Raw genomic sequence first — 12,097 nt, 5'->3', positions numbered from 1 at the left:
TAATTTTTAAAAAACAAATTTAGAAAAAACTATTACAAAGGGTTTTACCGACGGAATGAATCCGTCTGTATTTGACAGTAGCATTCACCGACGCCTTTACAGACGGATATATTCGGTCGGTATTTCAAACACTCACCGACAACTTTACCGACGGACTTAATCCGTCGGCATTTGACAGTAGCTGCCACACTTACCGACGAATTTACAGACGAATATATTCGGTCGGTATCTCAAACACTCACCGACAAATGTACCGACGGTACGTATCCGTCGGTAAATCACGATATCACTGACGGAATAAAATCCATCGGTATATTTCAAGCGGGAAACTTTTTTTTTGGCGCGCAAATTCCGTCTGTAAAACCATCGGCAACTGGTTTTTTTGTTTTTCCGATCGATATAGCGACGGAATGGGGAATCACCGATGAAAGGAAAGCCGACGAACTTTATCCGTCAGTGAAGACGTCGGTAAATAAATCACCGATAAACTTCTAATCACACACCGACAAAATATTTCCGTTGGTAAAACTGTGAAATCTTATAGTGGTAGGCCTATTTCGTAGCTTTCTATCCATATAAACAAACTGAAATCCAAGATCTACAGCTCCAGGTATGACTCAATGACTGAACAATGTTCCAATTTGAGTTGAATCAGCATCTTCTTTCTAAGCTTAGCCTTTTCTTTGTCCTTTCACTTTCAATAGTTAATCACAGTAATCAATCCTTTGAATTGTGAGATATGTCTGCATTTAAAATGAGCATTTACCATAAATTAAAGTTATCTTATATTATCATACTTGTTATTATAAAACATGCTCTAGTTAAGGAGTTTTTGATACTTCAAGTGCAAAATGATGATATAAAACCTTGATAAAAATACATTTTTAAGTACTAATCAATCAACCTTTCTATTTACACACAACATCCATAATTCAACATTTTCTCTTTTATCTCAACCCCTAGCCATAACACATACCATATAAGTGTGTCAAAAATATCTTTTTAAGAACCAATTTATCCTATTTATTTCAATCTTCACTCTTAACGTTAAAATAGAACATTCTTATCGATTTTATGAACTTTTCGAACAATATTCTTCTAAACATAATCCTTGACATTTCAACATGCATTTTTTTTCTTATTTTGACACAATTAAACAAACATCATCAAGCTAAATATATCAAATTAAACATCCTTTCCCTTTGATGCATAATTGACCGAAAGCATGGCCTTAAGGAACTAAGAGTTCCCTCATTCTTTTCATGCTAATTTCATTCAATTCACACACACATGCACATAAAGCAAACAACCTATTATAATAAATTCATTAAGGAAAACCATAATTTCCCCCTTTTCCTCTTTGCTTTTCATTGGTCGGTTAACTTTCCTTGCCCCCACTCATGTGGCCGTCTTTTTATATCAATCTGAGTTGTCCTTAGAAATTAGGATAACAACCACAATAACCTTATAAAAAAAAATTTTCCCGGCAACACTCATAACACCAGCCGTCATGTTTAATCTTGTTTCCACTATCAAATTTCTCATCATTTACTATCGTAAATCAACATGCAGCATATACAAATAAAATTTTAGAATGTATTAAACTCTTTAAAATATAAAGAGGTGAGGTGGTAAACACCTACATGTTCCTCTTAGTGGTCCCGTTCTGCTAGCTTGAGGTTCTACAGTCGATATGTCTCCTGCTTCATACAAGACCAACATTTAATATCATTCATTCCCTTTTTCAATGTTTTCTTATCAACTAGCAAGCATCATTATATGATTTCATACAAAATTTTCATATCTAAATTAGATTATTATTTCACGCTCACATAGTCATTCGTTAACCTGAACCATGCATACTTTTCTAAGCTAATTTCTTAACCCAAACTTACCTCACCTTAATCACTTTCTATAAGACTCCAACTTTCCATAAGTTTTTGTTCTTGGGCCTGTCCAAATCAGCCCCTTAACACCTATTAGTAGGGTTGTGACAGCAGCCTTGCTTTAGTTTCTTGGAGACATTTTTTATCTCTAACAACTCTACACTTAAGGTTGTCGTTCCAACCCCCATTTTTTTTTTTTTAATTTTGGAGAGATATTTAGCCCCCCCCCTAAACATAGACTTTCAGGGCTGTCACAGCAGCCCTAAAGTCTCCTAAAAATTAAGTTTCTCTATTGCTCCATTTCCTTTTAATTTTGGGGCTGTTTCAGCTTACACAAAACTAATTTTGGCAACAGTTTCAATCAACCATAAATACCAAATGAATAATATTACAATCAATCCATACAGTCAAGTTATAATTCATTATTATAAGTATCACATATCCAAATATCAACTCCATCCAATGGTGAAATTTCCAGACACATAGGTTTAATCAAACTGACCTAAAACTTGTAGACTTACTGTGCAAGAAGCATAACTTCTTTTTGGAGTAGATGGTTATGATCTCCACCATTCAGAATCTATACAGCATTCAGACGAACAACATATCCAAATTATAGTCCGATCCAATAGTGGACGGTGGAGAAAATGGTTGGTGATTGAGACTGTCCAAAAGTGTATTTTTCAAGAACTTTACCTCCTGCGATATCTCTCAAACAGGGATTGATATTGAAGATCCCTCCGATGACAATGTACAAGATATGGAGGAGAACAACATATCCAAATATCGTTCTAATCCAATGGTGGAAGGTGGAGTTATAGCAGTCGGAATTTCTGCCATCAATATGTCTTCTCTTTGTCTTCTAAATTCCCTTGTTCCTTCATTTCTCTCTTGTTTCTTGTTGATTTCTAGCTAAAAAATACTTTTCCTAACACAATTTTTGGGTTCCTCCTTGCCTTTTTCTCTCTTTCTCTCCCAAGCTCTCTTTTCTCTCTTTTTTTTCCTCTTATTTTTCTATCCAGCCATGGTTTAATGAAGAATAGAGCTGCTACAATTTTCCAACTGATCAAGCATATTTATGAAACTGCCATTAATGATTTTCATGCTATTTTTAAGTCTAATTGTCGACATTATTTGACAACCTTGCCAAACTCCGATCGCTCTAAAAGTTTACCTGTATATGACACTATATGTGAAGGAGGCCCTCGTAAATGTATAGTCCAATCCGACGGTTGGATTAAGCGTTATGCTTAATATCACTAAATTGGTCAGTAGATGATTTTTACACAAGAAAAATCCAAATTTTCATGTTTAACCCTTTTATAAAACATATACATTAATCCTCTAAACCCTAGGGGTTATTTTATCATTTGTACATAAACCTCTAACCTTCTGTTACTTGAACATTGACCACTCTTGGTCTTACGTATTTATTTTTTCCCTATAATTTTTTATTTCTAACAATTTAACACTATATTCACTTTTCATTTCATTAATTTCACTTTTTTTTAATCTTAATTTAGGTTTCTTTAATTTAATTTAACTTATTTTACTATCAGTTAAATTTCTCATATTTTAATACCCTAGAAAAATTATAACCGGGGGTTTACATGTTTTATATACGCCCAACCCCACGTTAGGCCAGGACCCGTCCGTGCCTAACCATTCTTAAGTACAGTCATAAGCTGAACCCAACTCCTCTCAGGTTTAACGTATAGCTAAAAGATCACCCCATACTAAACCTTCCATACTCCAGGCCTAGGCTAGTAATTATGATACCTATCACATCCCATTAATTATGAACAAATAGTCTATGCTAATATTAATTAGATATGATGACGTGAGCGGTAGAATAATATTATTTTACCATTACAAGATTACATCTTTACCCCTTTTATGTTGTATGAAGTAAGTTAAGTCAGGTAATATAAAAGGAAGCTTAAGTACACATTAAAAAAAAAAAAAGTTTGAAACCTTATGCTCTTAGACAAAAACACATTCCTTCTTTTTTCTTCCTTAACTTCTACATTTTCTTCTCCTTCTTCTTCTCTATCTTCATAAAAGCTCATCAATACCTTCATTAATGTCTTTTTGCCATAAAAAAATACCTCGTAATGACTTGATCTTCGGAGAGTCTCCCATCAACATCCCTAGGGGTTTCTAAGGGACATTGTGCAGGTATTCACTGAAGAGAAGATTTACAACCTTTGAAGAAATTCATTAAAAAAAAAAAGTCAATATAGTCTAGAAATAAAAGTCGTAGAATACACTATAAATTATCAACAAAGATCTTAAAAATTAATTCTTTTCAGAATATTTCCTGTTATTTTTATAGCCTAGACATAACTTCTACGCCATTAGAGAAAAAAGAAGCAAAAGATTCCATTTCAGGCCTCTTCAAAGCCACGCCAATTTCAATCCTTCGGTCACTTCCATTTCCAATATCCAACACTGAAAACGCTCCAGTTCTATCTATGGATGTGAGCTCCACCTTCTCGACATTTCCCCATCCAAAATCCGTGTTGTAAAATTTTAATCCGGTCGCTCCAGCAGCACTAATTAGTCGCACTTCTGCTCCCAAACCTAACAACATCTCAAACCTCTCACTTGAACCTTCAAGGAGTCCCTTGTCCAATCCGTTTATGGAAGCGCTAAGCTTCTCGGCTATAATAGCTAATCCATTTTCCTGCAAAAAATCTCCGGCTTTAGAAACTATGTGACGAGCCACAACAGTGTCACCAAAATGATTTGGTGGAAGAGGAGGGTCTAAACGACTTCTACAATCCACTGACCACGCAAAATAAACCTCTCTGTCGGCATCTCCTCCTCTTGCTTTGACAAGACAGATCAATACATAAGAGCATGCCAGAAGATAAGTGGAGAGATGAAGTCGTTTTGTAGGGTCTGTTGCTTCCGGGTGATAACGCAACACACTTTCTCTAAGCTTCTTAATGGCTTCACTAGATAAATGAAAGGTTGCTCGAAGCAAGTTAGGTTGCACTTCAAGTTTCGTCAACGGCTTCACACTTTTTGGGTTCGAGTCTGAACCTGATTCTAACCGTTTCCCCATGGTTGCCCACAAGTTAATGTACGCCTCCTCCAAACCTTTGGAGTCTTGGATACTTTTCCATTCAAAACTCGGGGTGATTTCTGCTGGCAATATACGTGGGGCTTCACCTTTTTCGACAATATATTTGCATGTATAAGCCCAAGCTCTGAGGAACATAGATACGCTTTTCCCGTCAAATATTGCATGGTGCGTTGCCATACCAATGCAAAAGCCTTTGTTAGGAAATAATGTTACTTGTAAAACCACTAATGGTGACCTAGTTTCAGTTGCGACGAATTGGGGAGCATAAGGATGTGATTCAACAGCTTCATGGATTCCATTGCCTATAAGGCGATCGAAATCACCATTACACTCGGCAAGTGTAACTTTAACGGAATCGTTATTAGGATGGTAAACAAAGATGGGTCTGGAGGATTCAGGGGGCCATGTTAGGCTGCCGACGATAGGGAGGAAGTGGAGGAGTGCATTGGAAAGTGATTTTTTGAGACTGGGGAAAATTACAGAGTGAAAGAAGGTAGGGTTTGAATCAGTAAGTTTGAAGAAGAAGAGGCACTCAGTTGGAGGAAATCTGAGACCTGACAGTTCAAAAAAAGTAGGAGAGAGTATTGTTTCGGTGGCTGACTTGGTAGAGTCATAAGCGGCAGCCACTTCGCAGATATCAAGTATCTTTACAGAGTTCGGTGATGCCATAGAGATAGCTAGAGTGAAAAAGAGAGAGAGATTGAGAGTGGGATATGTTTTTTTCGTTTCAGCTCTTGCTCCTTTAATAGAACTCGGCAACCAATAGTTTTCAGATTGATCGAAATGAGCCATTTCTGTGCCAAGAAAAAAACAAAAGGAAAATAGCTGAGCCTGCTCCTTATCATGATGTTCTTCTTCTCGTTTTGACTGATGGGTACGTACTTCTCTCCAATCATCCATAATAGCTGAGCTTGCTCCTTATCATGATGTTCTTCTCGTTTTGACTGATTGGTAATAGCTGATGTTCTTCTTGGTGGTGATGCATGTAACTAGTTTTTGTTTTTACATAAATTCTTGAAATGATGTTTGATATTTGGTAATTTCATAAAAATTAAGTGGAAAAATATTTTTTAGTATTTAGTTATATTATGAAAAATAATTTGAAAAATAACTTATTAATATTTTTTTTTCAAGTTTATTAAAATAACGAGAAACAAATTACAAATTAAAAAGTTGAATGAGAATAAAATTAAAAAAATATAATTTCATAAATTATCTCAAATAAAATAAATAACAATAAAAATAATAAAGATCAAATCTAACAGATAAAAAAAATTTAAAATGATGAAATTAAAATAATAATAATAATAATTTTATAAATTATTCCAAATAAAATAAGTAACAATCAAAAGAATTAGGACCAAAATTGATAGATAAAAAATTTTAATTAAAAAAATAATAAAAGAAAAGTAAATAACAATCATAAAAATAAGGAACAAAGTTAATATAAAAATCAAATTAAATCAAATTCTAATGGATAAAATTAAAAAAAATATTCAAAACAAAATATATAACAATAAAAAGTTTGAGGACCAAATTTTATATAATCAGCAAATAATATGATATTTCTAAATTTTTCACAACTTCTGGAAAGTGTTTTCCGCCCAAAATAAAATGAAAACATTTTTCTAGAAACCAAGCCAAATTCCCTTTTGACTGGAAAGTGTTTTCCGTTGACCAATTTTCTTAATGGTAAACAAATATAGGAAAGTTTGAAAAGTAGTTTCGAAAAAACTACTTTCTATGAAACAAATGGCACCTTAAAGTTGGGCTATTGTGTTGATTGACAGATACAACGATGTGAGACAGCAACAAAAAAAGTAAGTGTATCTAGAAACTCTTTATTTTTTATACCTCATCAAACTGTCCACTACATTACCTTTACGGTATTTTTTCATGATAAAAATACTTTAAAAAAATTATAAAGTTATTATAATTATAATATTTTTATTGCATTAAAGTATTGTTTATAAGTACTCATAGTTAATGCTTTACTTAGATTAAATATTAATTAAAGTTATTGAGATGAATACAAATTATATTTTTTCCTTTATGAGAAAAAGGAAGAGGCTTGACCTTTAGTTAGTCAATCCTTCTCTATTTATATGTGTAGAGCAATATACAATAATAAAGATAGAGATTACAACACTAGAGTAGTGCTTCTAATATTTTCTATATATACATTCTATAATATGATAAAAGTTGCATTTCCAAGTTCTTTTTTACTCAGAAATATATTAAAATAATATTTTTATCATTATTTTTTAAAAATCTATTTTTGATATCAATACATCAAAACAATCCCAAAACACTTAAAAAATTAGTTTTAAGTAAATTAGTTTTTTTTTAATTTTAGTTTTTAGTGAAACGACCCTTGATATCTACCAATAGTTTGACAACAATCGTATTAGACTTTTATTACACATTGATTGACACATTAGTCTGTCGTCTACTAATCATGCTTTCACCGACAATCGTCCCTCCTTCCATAAAAGATTCTCCATCCCATATCAATTCATAGAGTCACATTATCTCTTTTTTTTTTTTTTTATATAGGAATGTTTAGAAATGCAGTAATAATTATTTTTTAAAGTATTTTTATTTGAAAATATATTAAAATAATATTTTTTATTTTAAAAAAATTATTTTTGAATAAATTTAAACAATTTATTTTTAAAATTTAGTAGAATACAGTTTGGACAACGTTTTCAAATGAAATTTTAGTGCGGTACAACTGTAATGTCATAAAATTAAAAAAAAATTAATTTAAATTACTTTTTTTCATAAAAATTTAGATTTTTTTTAAATTTAGCTTTTTATTAATTTTTAAATTATTTTGATATAATAATATTAAAAATAAATTTTATAAAATAAAATAAAAATTATTTTCAAACACCGCCTTTGCCTTCGTATGATGGAAGAAGATAATATATATATATATAAAAAAGGTGAGAGATAGTTGGTGTTAAGGTTTGTGGATGCTTGCACTGTGTAATTGATTTTGAAGAAAAAAGGGCTATTTAAAAAATATATGGCTTCTTTTAGAACCCGCTCGAGAAAACATTAGTCTCCATGGCTACTTTCAGAGAGTGCTAGACTTTTTTCTTTTTTTTTTCTTAAGGGTGCTAGAGAAATAGACGAACCACAAATCCTAACATTCTATAAAATTTTAAATATGACATGGTTAAAAAATAATATTTAAAAGTATAGTTATAATTACTTTTTAAAGCATTTTTTATTTGAAAGAACATTAAAATATTAAAATATTTTTTAAAAAAAATTATTTTTAATATAAGCATATCAAAACGATCTGAAAATATCCAAAACGAATAATTTGAAACAAATAAAAAAAAATTCAAATATTTTTAAAAATAATTTTGAAATACAAAAACAAACGAGCTCTAAATCTTAAGACTTCACAAAGCTTAAAAAAAAACATCATTTCTACTGTAAAAGGCATCATATTTTAGTTTCTTTGTTAATGGTTGGTGGTGTGATTTTGTCATGTGAATCATCCACTAGATATAAACATGCATAAAAATGATGTGAGCATCCAATTATGATTCGAAGATATTTGAGAGCCTGTTTGTTTTTGTGTTTTAAAAATATTTTTTTAAAAAAATAAATTATTTTTATTTTTTTCTTTGTTGAAAATTAATTTTTTTGTGTTTTCCAATTATTTTGATGTGTTTATGTAAAAAATAATTTTTTAAAAATAAAAAAATATTATTTTAATGTATTTCTGAATAAAAAGTACTTTAAAAAGTAACCGTTTTTATACTCTCAAACATCTTTTGGTTAAGCTCTTATGTTCGGTATTGGACGTCTTTTAGATATGTATTAGTTAGGTGGCCCGCGCTACGCTGCGAGCCAACCTTTTATTTTCATAAAAAATATTAAAAAAATCTAAGACTCAAGAGTATTGGATTTCGGTGTAACACTAGACCCAATAGTAATATTTATAATATTAAGAATAATATTTAACTTTTTTTCTCAAGTTCTTATATTTTTTTAATCTTTTCAAAAAACAATTTACGGTTTTTTTTATAGTAATAATGTTTTTTTTTTAAAAAAATATTTCTTATAATATTTACTATAATATTTCCTATATATACATTCTAATATTTTCTATATATACATTCTATAATATGCCACCTCAAGCCGAGGGTGGAGGATCAATCCGAAACTTGAAGCGAAAAGTAGTAAAAGAAATAGTAGAAAGTGGCTTAATGAAGACATTTACAAGTTTATCCTAGGAAGAAATAAAACGAATTTGAATCTCCTTCTTCGCAACCCTATCTCGTACAAAATGATAATCAACCTCAATGTGTTTTGTGCGAGCATGAAAAACATGATTCGTAGATAAGTAAGTGGCACCGAGATTATCACACCAAATTATAGGAGTAGAAATAAAAGGAATTTGGAGACATGTCAATAAATATTGAAGCCAGATAACCTCAGCAGTGTCATCTGCTAAGACTTTATACTTAGTTTCAGTAGAGGAGTGAGCAACTGTACATTGCTTACCTGATTTTCATAAAATTGACGTCTGATCAAAGAAATCAAGATAATCACTTGTAGATTTGTGATTATTAATACTATCTGCTAAATTTATATCCATAAAATCATGGAACACAAAAAAAGAACTATGAGTAGAATGGAGGCCATATGTCATCATACCTCGAAGGTAACGCAAAATGAGAACCCCATTTCTGTTTCTTTTTTCCCCTTAATCTCCCCAACCCCAATCCTCCAACCCCATCTACAGCTGTATCATGTCTGTCCGCAACACCCGTCTCTCTGTGCTACTCACGATGAAGAAACTCATATATATAGTAAAACACATTAGAAAAAAAAAGGGCAGAAGCAAGAGGATGTGTTGACGGTGACTAATTTGAGAGATGAAAGGACTCTCTCTCACACACATCAAATGAGAACTAATGTGGGGGAAAAAAAAGATGATGGCAGGAGACAGAGGAGAAAAAGCCATGGTGGCCAAATGACCAATTTTCAACTTTTTTCTGGTAGAAGATATTTTAGAAAACTTAAATTTCATGGGAAGAGGGGAGGAACTGCACTTTACTATCTTTCGACTTCATAATTCGTTGAAAAAAAATGCAAATATTATTGGCTGGGATTTAATGATAGTTCTAAAGAGTTCTCACGAGAATGCATAAACAATATTGTAATATTATTGTATTTTTTTTATTGCATTTGCATTAAAATCATTAGGGTGTTATATTTTGAGAATTGAAATTTTCTTTTGAAATGATGATAGAATGTTGTTTAAAAAATAAAACTTTGAGTGAAGATTTTTTTAAAAAAAAATTGAGTATATTAACTAGATAAAAAGATTTTAATTAGTGATGAATATTTTTTATCTTTATTTAATCATTTTCATTTTTTTGGGTACATCCATTTTTATAATAATGTTATTGGTTTTTATTAAATAAATGACATAGAAAAAATATTATATTTTTTTAAATTAAATATATTAATAACAAAATGAAAACATTTACTGGAAAATCCATTTCTGAACCAGGAAAAAAACAAAAGGATAGTAGGCGAGCTTGCTCCTTATCATGATGTTCTTCTTCTCGTTTTGACTGATTGGTACTTCTCTCCGGTCATCCATAATTCTTCTCAAAACCTCTAGTCATCCATAATTCATCCATGATAAAAATACTTAATAAAAAACTATATAAAATTATTACTTGTAAAACCAATCATGGTGACCTAGTTTCAGTTGCCACGAATTGGGGAGCATAAGGATGCGATTCAACAGCTTCATGGATTCCATTATTGCCTATAAGGCGATCGAAATCACCATTACACTCGGCAAGGGTAACTGAAACGGAATCGTTTTTAGGATGGTAAACAAAGATGGGTCTGGAGGATTCAGGGGGCCATGTTAGGCTGCCGACGATAGGGAGGAAGTGGAGGAGTGCATGGGAAAGTGATTGTTTGAGACTGGGGAAAATTACAGAGTGAAAGAAGGTAGGGTTTGAATCAGTAAGTTTGAAGAAGCAGAGGCAGTCAGATGGAGGAAATCTGAGACCTGACAGTTCAAAAAAAGTAGGAGAGAGTATTGTTTCGGTGGCTGACTTGGTAGAGTCATAAGCGGCAGCCACTTCGCAGATATCAAGTATCTTTACAGAGTTCGGTGATGCCATAGAGATAGCTAGAGAGAGAGAGAGAGAGATTGAGGGTGGGATATGTTTTTTTCGTTTCAGCTCTTGCTCCTTTAATAGAACTCGGCAACCAATAGTTTTCAGATTGATCGAAATGAGCCATTTCTGTGCCAGGAAAAAAACAGAAGGAAAATAGCTGAGCCTGCTCCTTATCATGATGTTCTTCTTCTCGTTTTGACTGATTGGTACTTCTCTCCAGTCATCCATAATTCTTCTCGTTTTGACTGATTGGTAAGTCAATTGATTGTTGCCATTTGAAGTTAGGCTGTCGTGTTGATACACCGAAAAAAAAAAACAAGAAGAAGAAGAAGTACATCAAGAAATTTTTTTTTTTTCTTACTATGTGGAGGTGAGAAAAAAACTAATAAACTAATTAAATTTAAAAAATTAAAAAACATTAATTGTAAAAACTAAATGAAGAAAAAAAATTGATTAAACTAATTAAAATTTTTAGAAAAACTTTCAGTTCAGTTTGATTTTGATTTTGTACTATTAAAATCAGTAAACCCAAACCGAACCGAACCGGTTCATGTTAAAAAAGGTACTATAAATTAAAATAAAATGCTTTATATTCTAACCTAAACCCAGTAACCCTAGTAGCCACCCCCCTTTAAAGATACACAGACACGCCTCTTTCCAATCTTTATTCTTTAATTTGTATCTCCATTATTCAGATCTAGCACCCCATCAACACTCCCAAACCTCAGCACTTAGCAGTAGTCCATCTAAGGCTCTAAGCGCTCTTTTTTAGTTCTTTACAATAAGATTTCTTTCTCTGTTATTTTGTAATTGTGGATGGGTTTTATCGGTTGTTTTTTATCCATACCTTGAGAATACTTCAGAAACAACAAGATTATCTTTTCGTTTATGCTCCAGTTCAATAAATATTCCTGGGGTGGGTGTGGCTACCACTGATTAGTACTTAAAAG

The 12,097-nt window shown here is 31.9% G+C and overlaps 1 protein-coding gene across 2 annotated transcripts in view; it reads right to left on the bottom strand.

The window, feature by feature from the left end:
• Positions 1-11,331, bottom strand: part of LOC18095531 (phenolic glucoside malonyltransferase 1) — a 93,079-nt gene extending 81,748 nt beyond the window's left edge. The window contains exons 1-2 of one of the 2 annotated variants that reach the window (XM_052449628.1): positions 10,791-11,331; positions 4,500-5,286 (exon numbers count right to left, since the gene is read on the bottom strand). In XM_052449628.1, the coding sequence (XP_052305588.1) occupies positions 4,500-5,286; positions 10,791-11,324 (1,321 nt within the window). In that variant the 5' untranslated portion in view covers positions 11,325-11,331. Of the gene's footprint in view, positions 1-4,499; positions 5,808-10,790 lie in introns of those variants that run through there. The other variant, XM_006370138.3, reaches the window with a different exon arrangement.
• Between the last annotated feature and the right edge of the window lie 766 nt (positions 11,332-12,097).

Source organism: Populus trichocarpa, chromosome 1, assembly GCF_000002775.5.
Source record: "Populus trichocarpa isolate Nisqually-1 chromosome 1, P.trichocarpa_v4.1, whole genome shotgun sequence".
NCBI lineage: Eukaryota > Viridiplantae > Streptophyta > Magnoliopsida > Malpighiales > Salicaceae > Populus > Populus trichocarpa.
The sequence above is the reverse complement of the archived record's forward strand: the minus strand, read 5'-3'. Positions and strand labels throughout refer to the sequence as shown.